The 16,910-nt window shown below is 48.1% G+C and overlaps 1 protein-coding gene across 1 annotated transcript in view; it reads right to left on the bottom strand.

The window, feature by feature from the left end:
• Nucleotides 1-16,910, bottom strand: part of MEGF8 (multiple EGF like domains 8) — a 1,665,761-nt gene that overhangs the window by 632,308 nt on the left and 1,016,543 nt on the right. Inside the window, exons 24-25 of the mRNA XM_069640964.1 lie at nt 5,299-5,521; nt 4,907-5,039 (exon numbers count right to left, since the gene is read on the bottom strand). Of these exons, the coding sequence (XP_069497065.1) occupies nt 4,907-5,039; nt 5,299-5,521 (356 nt within the window). The remainder of the gene's footprint in view (nt 1-4,906; nt 5,040-5,298; nt 5,522-16,910) is intronic.

The following is a 16,910-nucleotide window of genomic DNA, read 5'->3' as shown; positions in this document are numbered from 1 at the left end:
AAGATCTCAGGCAAATTAAAAGAGAGCCGTGCGACATACGCTGCAAGGCAATGAAGATCAAGGCCCGACGACAAGACTATCGAAACTGGCTAAGATCACACTCAACCATCATCGATCAAGGGCGAGCAGAAACGATGTTAAAACTTCTTGTACAGAAAAATACCCGTGAAATCTGGGCCATCTTGAATAAGGGCTGCTCCAAATCATCGCCAGCAATTTCTAATGAAATCACCGGCGACAAATGGCGTGAATACTTTACCTTAATGTATGAAAAACCTGAGTCTGAAGATCCCCCGCAGCCTGACGTGACACTCTATACCTGGGACATCACACCTTCTTGTAAAGAGATTGAATATGCAATCTCCAAGCTGAAAAATTCAAGAGCCGCTGGGCCAGACCAAATATCAAATCTCATGCTCAAAAAACACAGTATACACTGGGCGAAATTTATTCACGAGCTGTTTTGTCGGATTACAAGCTGCAAGAAACTGCCCTCCTCTTGGTGCAAGGCTATTGTAGTTCCGATATATAAGAAGGGATGTCGAGCTGACCCTTCGAACTATCGCCCGATTACCCTTTTAGATACTATTGGGAAAGTATTCGGATCCTTTTTGCGCCAACAGCTGGTGAATTGGGCAATCTCAACAGGAAAACTTGACTATCGCCAAACAGGGTTCACGAAAAACGTGGGGACTGATGTGAATCTGACAATACTATCACTTTTAAAGCTGTCGGCGATGGAGGCGAAAAAAAGAATCTTCCTGGCGTTTGTCGATCTTCGACAAGCATTTGACGCCATAAATAGGACCAAACTATGGGCAAAACTACGTCTGTGGCATTGCCCAGAGTCTCTGTTAGAGCCCATTATCGCCTTACACTCCAATACGTCCATCCAAGTCAGAGTCAATTCACAAGGCGATCTCACAGATCCAATAAGAACATTTAAAGGCGTCAAACAAGGCTGCCCCCTCGCAGCAGACCTTTTTAAACTCTTTATAGCTGACTTACCCGAGTGGCTAAAGTCTGTTCATTGTTTTCCACCCAAGCTAAACGGAACCTTCATCAATCACCTGGTATACGCGGACGACATAGTGTTGGTTGATCAAACCCAAATCGGCCTTCAACATCTTCTTCTTCGCCTGCATGAGTTTTTAACCTTTAACGAGCTCTATCTAAACACAGAGAAAACAAAAATCATGTGCATCGGCCAAGGTAGATCAAAAAAAGACAAGTCCTTCCAATGGCACATAGAAAAAAAAGTGCTAAATGTTGTTAAGTCTATTCGCTACCTTGGAGTAATGGTCAATGACTCGGTTTGCGAAGCTGCATGGACCGGTGATCTGAAGGACAAAATAAAGATCCTGAGTCTCCAAGCTGCCAAAATAAATACTGACTACGGGAAATTTTCTATCGCTCCCGTAGTAACGTTCTATCTTCAAAAAGTAATCCCAACTATTACTTTTGGCAGCGAAGCAGCCTTGAATATCAACCACAACCTATGGTGCCAACTGGAGGGAAAGTTTTGGAAACGTGTCCTGAGCCTTCCGAATCAAATCCCCATGTCGGCTCTGAGATATGAGCTAGCTTTGAATTCCATGTATATGACAATTGTCTGGAAATCTCTATCTACCTTGCGCAAAATATTACTCAGCTCTACCATCCCAGCATATAACATCTTTAAGCTGGGGCTGGAAACCACCGACAATGTCCTCATCCAGACATGGAAGCTCAAACTAAATTCTATCATGGCTGACGCAGGCATATCGGAAGAAGAGCTAGTCAAGCGCCCACAACATGCCAAGAAGAAGATAGCGGAATGGGATTGGATCACAACCTACAATACCCGCCTAGCCCTTAAATCAACCCTGCCCACTTCCAGAAGTCAAGTTAAATTGAATTTTCAACCAAAATACCTCACAAACTGTCCGTCTCGCCATCACAGGGCACAATTTCTAAGGCTGCGACTGAACGCTTTAAATACTAATGAGACGCTCTGGAGGCAAAAGAATAATGGAACAGCAAATAGTTACTGCCGCTTTTGCAAAACCACAGAAGTTGAATCTCTGAAGCACCTAGCTATACTGTGCCCAATGCTGACAGATCTCCGTGAGGTGCATCTAAATGAATTCAAAACACAATCCGAGGAACCCGATGATTGGTGGTATAACGCAACAGCAGGTCATAATATCAAGCTCTCTTGCAACCTCATCAACTTCTTTGATGAAGCCCTAAAGTCAGTATCCAACTGATGGACGCCAGTATCTGAAGGCTCTGCCCCCTTGGTGGCTGCTCTTTCCGGTAACTGTGTTACCATAAAAATGTGTTACCCTAAACTACAACATTCACTGTTAAATCCAACTAAGAATACCCACGGTGGTGATGGACGAAGTGGAATTTACTTTTCTTTTTCCTTTTGGAAATGTAACAAAAACATGATACGAAAATATCAAGTTGAAGTTTTACAATAAAAAAAAAAAAATAAAAAAAAAAATGTAAACCCGGGAGTGCGGCAGGCTTGGAAATCATATTGCCCATAATACAGTTATTCAATTGCCTTCTGATGGTGAGGTATGGAAAGGAAGAAGCAGAAGCTCAGGATAGGGCTTGGACGATGAAGCAGGATTTGTCCATGGAGGGCAAAGGCTTCCTGGACTTAGCTGCCAGCAGAACTTTGTGTAGCACCTCCCAGATTCTGAGGGAGGAAGAGTGACAATCTCAGCTCCCGAGGCTACAAAGCTCAACAGCTTCAGCAGAAAGCCCCTGACTGATGACTACAGTACTGTGCCATACAGAGAATATACGAAAGCTGAGGAAGGGGCAATGACAATGCCACGTTGACACAGACTTCTGGCATACAGGCTCTTTTTTGCACTTTCCTGACAGGGCATATCAGAATTGAGGGACTGGGGAGAAGGGGCGGCCGCATTAAAGCCTGTGCTTTGGTATCCCTGGATATTGCAGCCACATAGCACCCAACTCTTGTCCTGGGGTAGGGACAGACAATTTATCTGATGGTGAGCTTCAAATCAGATATATACATTGTTAGCCTAAGAGTATAGTTAGCTTGGAGACCGCCTACTCCTGGCTCATTTATATTCATGAATGGCCCTGATACATCCATATATTTTCATGAGAGTATATGGAGCCAATTGTGAGCAGCAGCCTGTAGCTTCTACGGCACAACTCTGCCACAGCTGCTATGCAGTAACAGGGAGATCATTAATGATTGGCAACATCATGGGGTACAAAGGATTGCCTCTTTATTAAACAAATACACTGTGCCTAATATTGATATAATTCTGTACACCTCTGCATCCAACCATATTCTTTCTGGTAACATCATGCACTTAGCACTCCTTTTGTTTACCAAGTCCAAAAACAAACTCACACCCTATCCTCGGCCCCAGCTGATAATCCATTGTGTTCGGGATCCTTTATCATAGCCCTCACTCACATCTGTTTAGATACATTCTAACCCTAACTTGCACCAACAATCTACTGCAAACTCTAAACCTATCGCTCAAATGTATAATAACCTTCATTATTAGCCTCCCCTAATGGTACTTCACCTGTGGAGGATCCTCTGTGCAGTTTGTAGGAAATTATGTTCCAAGGTGTCCAGGAGGAGAATATTAAAAAGGCTCATGAACATGCTGGTAAGGAATTGTACGATCGGACCAAAAACCAAAGGTCCGACCGTACAAAAAGCCAGAAAAATGCTACCACCAAAGGTTCGAACACCAAAAGTTCGAACCTTTGGTGGTAGCATTGTAGGTAAGTATATAAAAAAGAAAAGACTGCGGGGGAGTCCCCCGCAACACCCCGCTCACTATATGTGAGGTATAGTGAGCGGGGTGTTGTGGGGGACACCCCCGCAGCACACCCAAAAAAAAAAGAAAACGGGGGCCGCGGGGCTGTCCCCTGCAACACCTCGATCACTATACCACACAGTACAGTGAGCAGGGGTTTCGGGGGAAACACCTGCAGCCCCCGTAAAAACAAATACAAAAAAAGAAAAGGACCATGCAGTGCTGGTTCCTCATCACGGAAGTGAAAGGAAACTGGTGCCGCAAGGAGACAGCGTGAAGAGAAGGTAAGCAGGGTTTATGTTGGGTTGTGGGTTGGGGGTGTGGGTATGTAGGGGTTTTGTACGTGTGTTCGCATGGGAAATGTATGAACCTTTTGTGGTTCGTACATTTCACATGCAAACTTTTCGGCCGCGGTAAAATCAGCCGTGGTCGAATCACGTAGATGCGCTGGTAATGTTTCTTCATGGGTCATCATTTTTCAATGCAAAAATATGTTGCCATCAAGCTCAGCGTTTGAGTTAATTTCTCTTAGGTCACGTAGATAACATTAATTGACCTTCATGTCTGGAAGGATTTGAAAGATTATTCGAGGCCTCTTGACACAAACATAGAAATACATCCAATGCCTATGTACTCACACAGATGCACTGATACTCAGGAGTTGTAGATAAACACAATCCACAAATAGCCACCAGCCTCCTTTGTACAGTCAAAGAAGTAGGTGCTCATTTTAGACATATGAATAGAACTAAAAGTAAGTATTTCTAATACTGTTAGGGATGACTCATCCCTTCATTGATAAATCAAGTACCACTAAGTATCATTGAGCAATAACACATGACAGCACTTGGGAGTGGGAAGAATCCAATATGAGAAGCAAAGTAGAAATTAGATACAATTGTTCAAATAGTATCTATTGCACACCACATTCTTGGAGCAGGCCAAACCTATGGCTACTCTTTTGATATTGATATTTAATTTTATTGCACCTCGTACACAAATGTACACTTACTCTCAATGGTGGAGTGGGCCACAATCACAGGAGTAACCACCCTCATTGGCTCATACTGTCTGACCAACAGCAGAACATAATGTACCTGACATGATCTCCACAGTGATGGGCTCTGTCCTGCCCTGGCCACAAAAGGCTGCAATCAGGCTGCGATCAGACTGGAGGAGGCCGCTATTCAGGAATTGGGGTAGACCATCAAATACGTAGGCATAGTGGTTCTAGGAGAGAGAGAAGGCTGTTTTTTAAACAAATCAATAAAAGGCAACACTACAGCTATAAACGCACACACACAACCTCATCTGATTTACATTCACCTTTGCCCTGCTTTTCATCTTATTTACATTCACAGTGAATAATGACTTCCAGTACCACTCATCCTGCACACACTTCCTATTTAGCGCCCCCCCTTACAAACTCAAACACACCATGCTATGGTAGCCCCTTATACTCCACACCACTTTTCCTGATCAGACTCACCATACAAGGTGAAGTGATGTTTGGTTGCACAGTTAAACTGATGCTGGGGCAAGTGACCTCATGCTCGCAAGGCTCCATGCTGTCTGTGGTAGACAGCACCCAGATGCAGTATGACAACCCAGAGATGGGCAACCCGCTTGCTCTCAGAGAACCCAACGCTGATGAGGAGATGTTGGTGATTAGGGACCGACCATCACATTCCCTGTAACAAGTCCCATCATCCCTGATCATGGAGAAAAAGCAAAGGGTGGAGGTGAGATTCTGAGTGGGGTAAAAGGAACAATAAGAAATGGGTAAAAGGGTAGAGAAGAAAATATTGCTTACATTTAGTAACATTAACTCTGAGGGCTACTTACCTTCATCTGCAGACTATCTTTAGAAATATACCAGCTGCCAGGTTGGTATCCTGGAACTGTTTCATGCTCTTATAACAATAAGATTCCAAGTGAATATTCCAACTGCAGATTGCAGGCAGTAAATCCCCCATTAACCTTTCCGACCCTCCACCATCTATATGAATGCCCATAACCCCTGAATAGTGGAAAAAGAAGAATCATGTTGGCATCAGTTTTTTACCATCAGCATTGCCTCTTTATAAAAGATGAAGAGGAGCACCACTTGTGTGTTGTGGTGCTGCATAGATGTGTGAGAAGACAGGAATGAGACGCAGACAAAGGGGATTCATGATTTTGGCCATATACCTTTATTAAAGTAAAAGGGGGTTGGAAAACGCCTCTCTATCCCTACTCCAAGAGGTATTTCCCTACCTAGAAACAAAGCAAAATGTACTTTTTTGTCCAAAGTACTATTCTGGACCTCGCCTTCTAAAAGTCAACTCTAAGGTGAAAAGTGTAATGTGTTTGGCCTTAAAAAGTGTAGAATTGTTCAAACACGAAATGCGTAACTGCAACACAAAGGTTCTAGAAGGATAAAGTTCCCAGTTCTAGAGGGTGGTTCCCTTCCCCTCGATTTCTCTTCACTCTGCTTTATAGTTTTTTTAAGGATGCCAATACATTGGGTTTCGTTTGATCAACAACAAGTGGTATGCAAAACAGCGTGCCTGTTAGACCGATTCTCGATAGGATACCTGGTCTACTCTCCTGCCAGGTTTCTTCTCCTCTTTCATATATTATACTCCATTCTGATGTATCCTTCTCAGGATCTTCGCATGTGATACACTTTATACACTGTTCAACTTGACCTTGACAGGTACACTCCTTTATCAGGGATTTCATACATGAACACATTTGCAACTTGAATCTTCCTGGTATACTCTACTGCCAGGGCTTTGCTCATATAATTGCATTGCACACATTTGTAAACTTGAGTCTTTTACATGTGTTCCCTTTTGTCTCCAAGAAATATGGACTCTCTCGTTCTTTCCGATATGCTTTGTTTACTATTTGCCTTCGGTAGAATTGCCAAAATGCCTCGGGCTCCCCACTTCCCTTGGGTGGACTCACCGTCTTCTCTGTAACGTGTGTTGGGCTTTCCACAGCAACCCTACAGCGGATCTCCGGTGTTCCACTTTTTCTCTCCGGGTTAGCCACCTCTACTCTGTGGTTTCTGTGCACCTCACGACTCCGGCTCGCCTGCTTTGGGTTTCTCGCAACTCAGGCAGCACGTAGGATGCCGTTTGGTCCCTGCGCATGCCAGGAAGCCTTCCTTCCCGTTCTGGGATCTTCGCAGCATACCATCTTGCACAGTCTGCTCCCCTTCACTTCTTCTGCAAGCCTGTTCGCTCCTCTGACATTGCAGCACCCCAACGGTCCCTCGGTCAGCAACGAGAGGACAGGACCGCTCAACTGTAACTTCCCGCTTTCAGCTGCAGTTACCCAGTGAGGGAGCCTCCAGTTTCTCTCTGGCACAGTACTGGTGCCCAGAGGTTCACCCCCTTTTAGAAGATACAGCTGTTACCAGGGTTCCCCCAGCATCCCAGTTCACCACAAGGTGTTGGGGTGCAAGGGATGCTGCTTTTTTTCTCTGGAACAGCAGTCCAAGATCCCTTCTTCTGCAACAAATAAATCCTGCAGCCAGGTCCTCCATCATGCTTCCTGAGTCATTCCTTGCCGTTATACTGGCTTTGGCCAATAGGGAAAGACTAGACTGCTGTATGTTATTCCTTCATGTAATCCTCATTCCTCCATTCTTCTTCCTCGTCACAGTACTGATTTTATAGCTCACTTGTGAGTCATTGGGGATCTTCATCATCACAGTACTGGGAGAGGGATCTTCATTTTGGTAACTCCTGCTCTTTCTCGTCTCAGTACATTTAGGGGAATGGTAGAATAATGACAAGCTAGGAGTCTGTTATGGAAGGGATTATAAGAAGGGGGTCTAGGGTCTCTTAATTGGCATGAGTACTGCATTGCACCAGATGATGTCTTGCCCTCCTCCCCCCTGCCCCTGCCCCGAGGTCACCGCCCCTCATGTTATCCTCCCTCAGACAACCGCTCCCAGGGTCAGGATCAGGTAGAGGCTGCCGTTCCCTGGCCACACAAGGAGAGGTTACCCACGGGAAATAAACAATGTCATCATCAGATTCATCACAGATGTGTTAAGTGAATGATTGACAGTTATGGAACCCAAGGTATAAATGGTTATCCTGGAGCCATGCCACTCTATTCACTACCTACTGCAAGCCTCAGAAGAAAGAGGAAAACAGCTTGGTAACTGTCAACCGGACAGAGATGGAAAATTCAGAAACTAAATATCAAGCAACATTGCTGTATCCAAAGGTTGCACTATTATTTTTACCGATTTATTTTTTCCTCCAGCAATGCCTAAGAAAGATAAGAAACAACCCGGACAAATCCCGAACCATAGATCTCTATGCTAAACCAGTTATTAGGAAAGATTTCTTTTTTTGCAGACCATACTCCTTGCCACAGATAGCCAGCGCAGAGCTATGAGGGGTTCTGTAATATGGTCGCTGAGTTGTGGGCACAGACAAAGCTGTGGAGGTCATTTCAGATCAGTCACAAATGGTGAAATAGCCCTTTAAGGGGTTTCAAGTACAAACTGCTGCAGTAATCAGTGCAGGAGAGCAACATGCCCTCCAATATCCTAATAATGACTTGTGTGTGAGATGCAAAGGAAGTCAAGCCAATGAAGGTAATTATTAACAAGGCTAAAAATAAGCAGTGTTGCACAGCAATTTGCTATGCAATTCTGCCGGTTTTCTAATTAAATTGACACTTATGTAGCACAGCTAGCTATGTGAATTACCTGGTTCAATGAAACAGCTCACCCTGCATTCCTCTCGTCACCCTCTTTTCTCTGTTCACGGCAAGTTCAAAGGGGCTAATTGAGTCAGGGTGTGGCAGTAATCATCTCCTCTACTCTTAAATGTGGCAAAAGCCTCTGTGGGAGTGGTAGCAGAGAAAGGTTTTTCTTCTTATTCAAATAATAGCAAAACAGAAGTAATATGGATGTGTGAGAGGTTGTCAGAAGCAGGAGTCTGGCACAGAGGTGGCATATTCAGGAATTGTATTAAAGGATTTCCAAAGAACACCTAACTGTCACCACTCCATTGGGATAACCCTGCCTAATAACTAAAACTCAGGTGCTCGTCAAGATAACTCAAGTCTGCCCTCTGTCCCAAACTCCTACTCTGTCCCCATCACTACACCCATAAACTAAACTAAAGGTGACCGGAAGGAGGACTCCTTCCTCCTGATGAAAGTAAAAATAAACAAGCAATAGTCTCTTCTACAAAACAGTTCCTCTGAACCAGGATCCCAAGAGGATGACTACCTCCCTCTTGATGCGAGAACCTCATCTCTTCTTTAACAGTTCCAACAAACCAAGATCAACCAGGAGGAGGCCTCCCTCCTCGTGGTACAAAAGAAACACAATCCTCTTGTGTGTCGATTTCAGCCAAACAATGAGGTTTGGCTGAAATCAGGAGGATGACTCCCATCTCCTGATGCACAAGGTAAACACATTTCTCCTCTATACAGTTTGCATGAGCTTGGGCAGCTCTTTCCAGAGTTCTATCCACTTGAAAGGAATTTTCCTTTCTGCCCTTTGGTCTGTGCTGTTTCCCAATTATTAGCCTTGGTGAAAACCCTGGGACAAGGGAGATTACTTCTGATGCACAACTCGCAACCTTTTTCTTTACCCAAACTGACCGCGGCCGAATTGACCGAATATATTTGTGGGGGGTGGGTTTGGGGTATTAAATAATGTAGGTGGATTTGGCGAGGGGTTGTGGGGGGTGTCCGCCCGCATATATTTTCGGCCAATTCGGACGCAAAATAAAAGGTCAATTCAGCCGCGGTCAGTTTTATTCGAACAATTCATATACAACCAAGGGAGGTAACTCCTGATGCATTCCTCAATGATGTACTCCTTCGAATGAGTCCTGTGCCAAAGGAGATTACTCCCAATGCTCTCCTCAATAATGATGCACTCCTTCTTAGGAGTACTGAGACAAGGGAGATTACTTCAGATGCAACCTTCTGCACCCACCCCCTACCGGTTTCCTGGTGGCCCTGTTACCTTCTCATAGAGGCAGCCCTGTGTCCGGTTCCTCCTGGGGTGTTGGTAGCGGTTGGTGCCTTTCTTTGGTCTTCACTACTCCGTCCTGCTTCCTTAGGGCCCAAGAGCTGTCAGATACAGTGTTGTTGCTGGACCACCAGGTCCACCTTGCTGAGGCCACGCCTCCGTCATTCTCCCTCCAGCTGCTCATCTGGTCAGCTATTCCACCTTCTTGGGTCTGCTCCGCCGACTTATTTTCACAGAGCTGCTGCTCGGACTTCTCCTCCTCGCGGGTTTGAACTTCCCAGGGTTTCCAGTTTCCTTGCTAGACTTTTTCTGATTCATGTCCTTTGTCAGTTTTTATACTTTATAGCTGGCTCCTCTCCATCAGACTGACAAGGTCGGTCTTTTGTTTCCATGGAGTGATCTTTAAGCCACCTCAGTGCTTCCCCTGCTCAGTGCTTTGGTGAAGTTTTGAAGAGTGGCCATGTCTGCTCATAGCCTGGATTTGAATATACTCTACTGTTGTACAGGTAAGAACATCACAATACATGATATTGGTACTTTCAGAAAAATTGGAGGGATTGACCATGGATCCTGGTGGTTTGAGGAAAAGAGCATTTGGGAGTTTCTTTATGGAACGGGAGTCCTTATCCCCAGAATGGAAGTCTCTCCCTGTGTGTTGCTCCTGCATTTCATCTCCAATAGGGGGAATATTGGTTAGCAGCCTCACCTCCATACCTCACAAACAAGGGCTCCCCTCTGGGTACAAGGGACGTCATCCCATGTTTTGTCAAAGATGATTCATTTATTATTTTAATTATATCCTGTTTGGCAAAGACAAGTATATGTTAAGTTTATCTTTATTTTTTAATATTCTTTTTCAAAATTAAATTTTATTGAAATTTTCTAAAGGAAGAAAAGGTGGGATACAATATAAAGCAAACAGCCTTGATGGGCCTCTGCCCTCTTCCATCTTGAACATCCTTCCACACCCTCAATCCATCCCACCTCCCACCCCTTCGAAGTTGAGTGTACAGTACAAATACAAACAGAAAATGCAGCACCAAGCAATCATGCATAAGCAACTATTTTCCATATTTGTCAAAGAAAGGGATCCACTCTTCTATGCTATCCTAAGATCTCCTTCAGTACCAGTTTGTTCAATTGCCACTCGTAATTGTCTGCTCCCAGTCTGCTGAGCTTGTCCACTTACAGGTTGGACTCCCCCGGGAGGTGGACGGCCATGAGGTAGAGGTTGTTCTACTGTGCCATTCCCACATGCTGATCGCCAGGTTGCACAGCGGGGGGGGGGATCTGGTACCCCCTGCTTGTTGACATAGTACATGCTGGTGGAGTTGTCAGTCTGGATAAGTACTGCCTTGCCCCCAATGAGAGGAAGAAAGGCCTTGTGGGCCAGTTAGATGGCCTTCAGTTCCAGCCAATTGATGTGGGACGCTTGCTCCTGCCGAGTCCAGACTCCATGGACACTGTGGCTGCCCAGAGTGGCACCCCAGCCTTCCAGGGAGGAGTCTGTAGTAATGGTGACCTAAGGGGTGGGCTGCCAGGAAGGGCTTGCCCATCCGCAGGTTGCAGTCTACGGACCACCACGTGATGTCCGAGTGGAGAAACAGAGGAATGCTAACCGTCTCTGCTTGGGAGCCCTTCTCCAGATTCCATGAGGCTTCGAAGTGCAGCTGTAATCTCCTCATCCTGAGTCTTGTGTGGGGTACGGCCAGTAGGACCGCTGCCATTATACCCATCAAGTGTTGGTACCACCAGGACGCGGTTACTGTCCTGGAGAGGAAGTGAGCAGTGGCTCTCTTGATGGCTGTGACCTTGTCCTGCGAGGGAAAGACTCTCTCGGAGCTTGTGACACAGATAAGGCCCAGGAAGGTCAGGCTTTGCGTAGGCTGCAGCAGAGACTTCTTGATATTGATAGTGAATCCCAGGTCAAGGAGTGTGTGCATCAGTGCGGAGGAGGTATGGTGAACCGCCTCTGGGGATGTGGCCCAATCTTCCAGGTACGGGTAGACGTGGTGGCCCTAGGCCCCGAGGAGGGCTGCCACTGCATTCATTAACTTGGTAAATACCCTGGGGCTGAATTGAGGCCAATGGGTAGCACCTTGTACTGGAGATGGAAGCCCATGATCCTGAACCGCAGTAAAGAACGATGAGGCTGCCAAATCGAGACGTGGAGATACGCGTCCTACAGATTCAGCGAACACATCCAGTCTCCTCTGTCCAGTGACAGGCCAAAAGTCTGCTCAATGGTGCAGCGAGTGCGTACATGGGCACAGTTGTACGCCTGTTCGTGCCTGTTGTGGGGTTGCCTGATGGGGGTCCTTAGCCATGGCATCAGGGGATACCCAGCATCACCTGCACAGGAGCAAGAGAATGAGAACATGTCAATTCCTGGGCATTGGCAGAGTTTTGGTCGGGTTCCGTAGCTGTGTGCAACCCCTTCCAGTGGAATAATGCAGCAGGCACTGATGCAGGACTCTTCAAGGCACTCCACAAGATGGGGTAAACCAGTTCCAGCAATACCAACCGATGCACAGCAGTAGCCGCGGTCGTAAGAACCCTTCTAATTCCGGACCCTTGAGTCTGGGATGACAAAACTTTGTAAGAAGGGGACTTATGGGACTAGCTGGAGACCACTGAATTCCAGCCTGAAAACGAGGAACGGCAACGCTTTTGGAGCCGTAACCCTAAATGGAGTTGGTCGGGCCACCGGTTGGCCCAGGGTCACTTCTGAAGACTCCAAAATGCAGGGCCATGAGAAGATGTTGAGACTGGTTGGCCCCGCCAGTCCAGAGGGTCGAAGCACCAACAAGGGTCTTCTGAGATCAGCAGCCAGACAGGGCTCCACCGGGACAACAGCAAGAGTTGGTCACCTGGTCGCTTCGGGATGCGTCCACAGGTCTTCCTTTGTTCATCCAGCTACACAGGATACCTGGCTCCACTTCAGATCTGCTGGAATGGCTGTTGGACTCCTCCTCTTATCTCAAATTCAGGTGCGTGGTCAGACTCAGCCATCCAATGAAAAGATCTGCCCCAAACATGCACACCGGCAGTGGTCCAATCAGGGACCACTGTGGGTCTGACTCATGCATGCACACGCAGACATACTGGCACCAGTGTGTGGAATGGGACAAGACAGTCCCAACTCACTTCCTGGGACCCAACACACATGGCAGGCACTAGCCAAGTAATAATACAGTAAAAATTGTAAAAAATGTAACTGCTGCGAACAGCTTGTCTTTAGGCACATTTAAAAGTAACCAGAAATACTTCGAGTATGTTTCTCGGGTGACCCAAAAGTATCCCCATTGCACGGCATTGCAAGATGCAGTGTGCAACATTAAAGAGTTTGCCAAAATAGATAACATGAAAAAGAAAAGGGAAGCATAGTTTCCCAGTACTGACAGTCTAAGGGACTAGTCGGTTTCCCCATAACAAGTGAGCAAAAGGCTTCACTTCACTGTAAAAAGTCAGGACATGGGGCCTCATTCTAAGTGTGGCAGCCCGGAAATAAGGGTGCCAGTCCAGACCGCCACAGTCCAACTTTGTCTTCTGGAGCCAGAAGGCAGATTTGTCATGGAGTGGGGACTTACCAAATCCGCCGCCTGATTTCCAGCTCCCCCCAGGACTTCACTGGCGTGATACCTCTGTCCTAGTAATGAGGCCAATGGTGTAAAGACAAAAGCAAAAAGTTTGGGGTCCATAGATTATGGACGGAAAGTTGCTAAAAGAGAAAACGTACCCAACACTGCTCCCACATCCCCCAGACTAGGGACAGGGGACACTAATCTACCCCTGGATGGATGTACTGTTTGTGACGGGTCACAAATTCGAGGCGGGCAACTTTTGGATGATTTCTCAAAATATGACATATGCCATGCAAGTTAATCAAATGCCTCACGAGGGGGCGCTGTTGAGCGCCGATCAAGATGGCCGCCTGAAACGTGAGCTCCGCGGCAGGCAGATCACTCGATCCTGATCTTGGGCATTTCCGATCTACAACTTGTACCAGACTGCTACGATTCGCCAGCTGTTAAACCAGGGACCAACTGGTCCTAATCCCGAAGAAAATCGGCGCTGGTAATCCTGTGATCGGGAAATGCCGCGACCATCCCCCATCGCCCGCGAATCTGCACGCCGAAATCCAGCAATCGAGGAGAGCCAGCCGGTACAAGCCCTTGGTACCGTAACACCCCGCCTCTCCTGTGGAGGGCCGTGTGGCGGTTGAACACCTCGGCATCGACGACCGGGAGCGAACCACGCGATTGCTTGGGCCGTGCAGCGCCGGCACAGAGCACCGCGGATATTAGAACTGTAACCGCTCGTGGGCTGGACCTGCGCCCGAGCTGGGCGGCTCCCGCTCAGGCCCTCATCGACTCCTACATCGGCCTTCATCCAGCTGTCCCCCTCGCTGGGCCCCCCGCCTCCAACGAGATTTCAGAACCCGGGGTAGAGCTGTGGCACACCAACGGACGCCGGGTGCTGCGCTCCGCTGCTGTCGTGGACTAGGTTGTTGGACCCTTGGCGGCCGCAAGGTACGTGAGGGTTGGGGATGCTGCTAACCCCTGGCTGTCTCAAAGCGGAGATAAGGACAGATTGATACGGTGCCCCGCGGGGGACACAGACCACCTGCACCCGATAGAGGACGCACTGTGACCAGCCTGCTCCCGCCGTGCGACTCGCTGTGTCCCGACCCCTGCCCTGGCTCACCACGCAGGGTGCCCCCTGCAGCCCCCTACGGAGTGTTCGCACCAACACCATCCCTGCACCCTCTCAACGCGGTGCAGACCACACTAGATTCTTGTCGGCACCTGGAAGGGCCCGGATCCCTGGTGGCCTGGCCGCGGCCTGTTGGGATCCCCTGTGGTCCACGTCATCCGGCCCCCACTGCCCCGCGCCGGATACCTTGCGACACCCGAAGATTTGCGCTTCTCCTCCTCCCAGAGCGCCTGACTTCGGACTCACCGGCGCGGCTTGGGTTGTACCCTGCCAACCTCTGCCACTGAGGCCTGGATCCCCTGGGGGCTGTACCTCATTGATCCTGTCTGTGGAGGCGAGGGATACCATCGGCTCTCCCTCTTCTCTCCTGAGTCACATCACTGCCACAATGACTAAAGGGACGGGGAAAAAACAGAGCTCCATGAACATGTTCACTAAGACTACGGTCAGCCCTGCTGAGGGGGTCTCCGAACAGGCCCCTGCCACTACCTCATCCCTTGCTACCTCGGAATCTCAGAACATGATGGACTTTATCCGTGAGGGTATTACCACGCTCCACTCGAAGTTAGATGACATGAACGGCACTATCTCCTCTATCAAGGCCCATATTGAGAGGACTGACAGTCGAGTGTTGGAGGTGGAAATCAGGGTGAGCGCCGCCGAGGACGGTCTGGGAGCGCTACGTTCGGAGGACGCGGCGCTATCCAACCGCGTCCTAGAGGTAGAGAAGAAAAATGAGGACTTGGAATCTCGCTCGCGGCGTAACAACCTCCGTATCATTGGGGTCCGCGAGAGTGGCATCGGAGAGCCGATGGAAGACTTTGTAGAACACACATTACTGTCGCTTCTGGATTCACCAAAGCTCTCTCCACAGTTTGCTATAGAGCGGGCACACCGGGCCCTGACGCCTAAACCCAAGCCAGGTGCACCTCCACGGCCCATTATAGCGCATGTGTAACGCTCACCTGATTCCCACGGAGGCGCTGGTCTTGGCAGGGTGGTAACTGTATCTCGAAAAGTGAAGTGCAGGACTCGATTGGCTTCCGGGGCTGGCCCTCTTCGCACTGTGTGTCTAACTCGAAGAGTAAGATGTCTGCAGGTGAAAGAATATGGGGTTAATGACCTGGGATTGTCGGGTGTCTCTCTCTCTCCCCCTCTCACTTTTCCGTGGAGCCCCAAGGTCAACGTGCTCACCTTAGATAGGTGAATGCTGGACTCTCCATCTGCGTCTGGTGCAGGGTGCCGTTACCAATTCCTTCACTGGGTTGAAACGTAGGCCTCGTGACTTCAGAGGATTGCTAACCGTCGTTAACTGCACGAACGGTGAGTTTCCGGGCACCTTTAATGTCCTTACAGTCTTTAGGTGCGTGGGCACGTTAGTATGGAATAGGGCTCTGTATAATGTTCTTTTCTAATGGTGCCTTTTGTCTTGCAGGGCTCTTGAGGCGGAAGATGGTGGTTTGAAGAGAGCCGGAGTTCGAGCCAGCGCATTGGAATGAAGCGCCTGGGAGTGCGTAAGTAAGTGCCTGTTGCCTGCTTTCGAAATGCACTCCAACTGTCTCTTTTCTTTTGCAGGTATGAGTTCGGATGCTGAAGAGACTCTGGAAAACGCCGGAGTATTTGCAGGCGCCTAATTGTGGAGGGCGCGATGGCGCGTGAGTAAATAGCCTGCCTAATGTCTCTCCTTTTCTCTTTCAGGTGCAGGAATGCAGCGTTGAAGAAAACCGGAATTCGAGGGGTGCCGGTAAGTAAATTCCCCACAGGAATAATTATGCTTTTGTCTTCACAGGCTTTTATAATGGCGGAGGAGCAGCGCGAAGAGTTGGTAACTGCTGATGGTTCAGGTGAGGAAAGCGCTGCGAGTGAAGGTTGCTGTGCTAACCTGTTGTTTCTTTGTCTTTGCAGGTGCTTCTGAAGGCTGGATACAAGAAAGGTAAGCTTTTGTTCTCATAGGTTCAGGATCGGAAGAAAGAAGACTGGAACCGACACAGTGAGCGTTCTGCTGCAGATGCAGAATAACGCGAAGCACGTTGCATCAATCGGGTGTGGTTTAAATAGCCTTGGAGTGATGTGGCGTCTTCCTCCACTGCCTCGCCCAGAAAAGAAAAGAGTTCCTGTTCTAGAAGAGTTCCAGTGCTGTATCCAGGGAGTGGAGCCTGCCCCACCCAGGTAAGAAACTAGTCCCGGCTCGCAGAGGATTCCCATATGGCTGGTAAGTAAGCAGCATGGTCTGCTACAGGTAAGTCCACCCAAGCATCTTTATACATGTTATGAGCCCGGCGCTTCCAGTGCCGGGACCAGTGATTTTGATGAGCCTGGTGCCACCGGCGCCAGGACAAGGTCCAAAAGGTCCCAATGGGGACCGGCTGGTGCCTAGGATGAAGGTT

Source organism: Ambystoma mexicanum, chromosome 1q, assembly GCF_040938575.1.
Source record: "Ambystoma mexicanum isolate Mex_15411 chromosome 1q, UKY_AmexF1_1, whole genome shotgun sequence".
Lineage (NCBI taxonomy): Eukaryota > Metazoa > Chordata > Amphibia > Caudata > Ambystomatidae > Ambystoma > Ambystoma mexicanum.
Note: the sequence above shows the minus strand (reverse complement) of the source record. Positions and strands in the feature narration are given on the sequence as shown.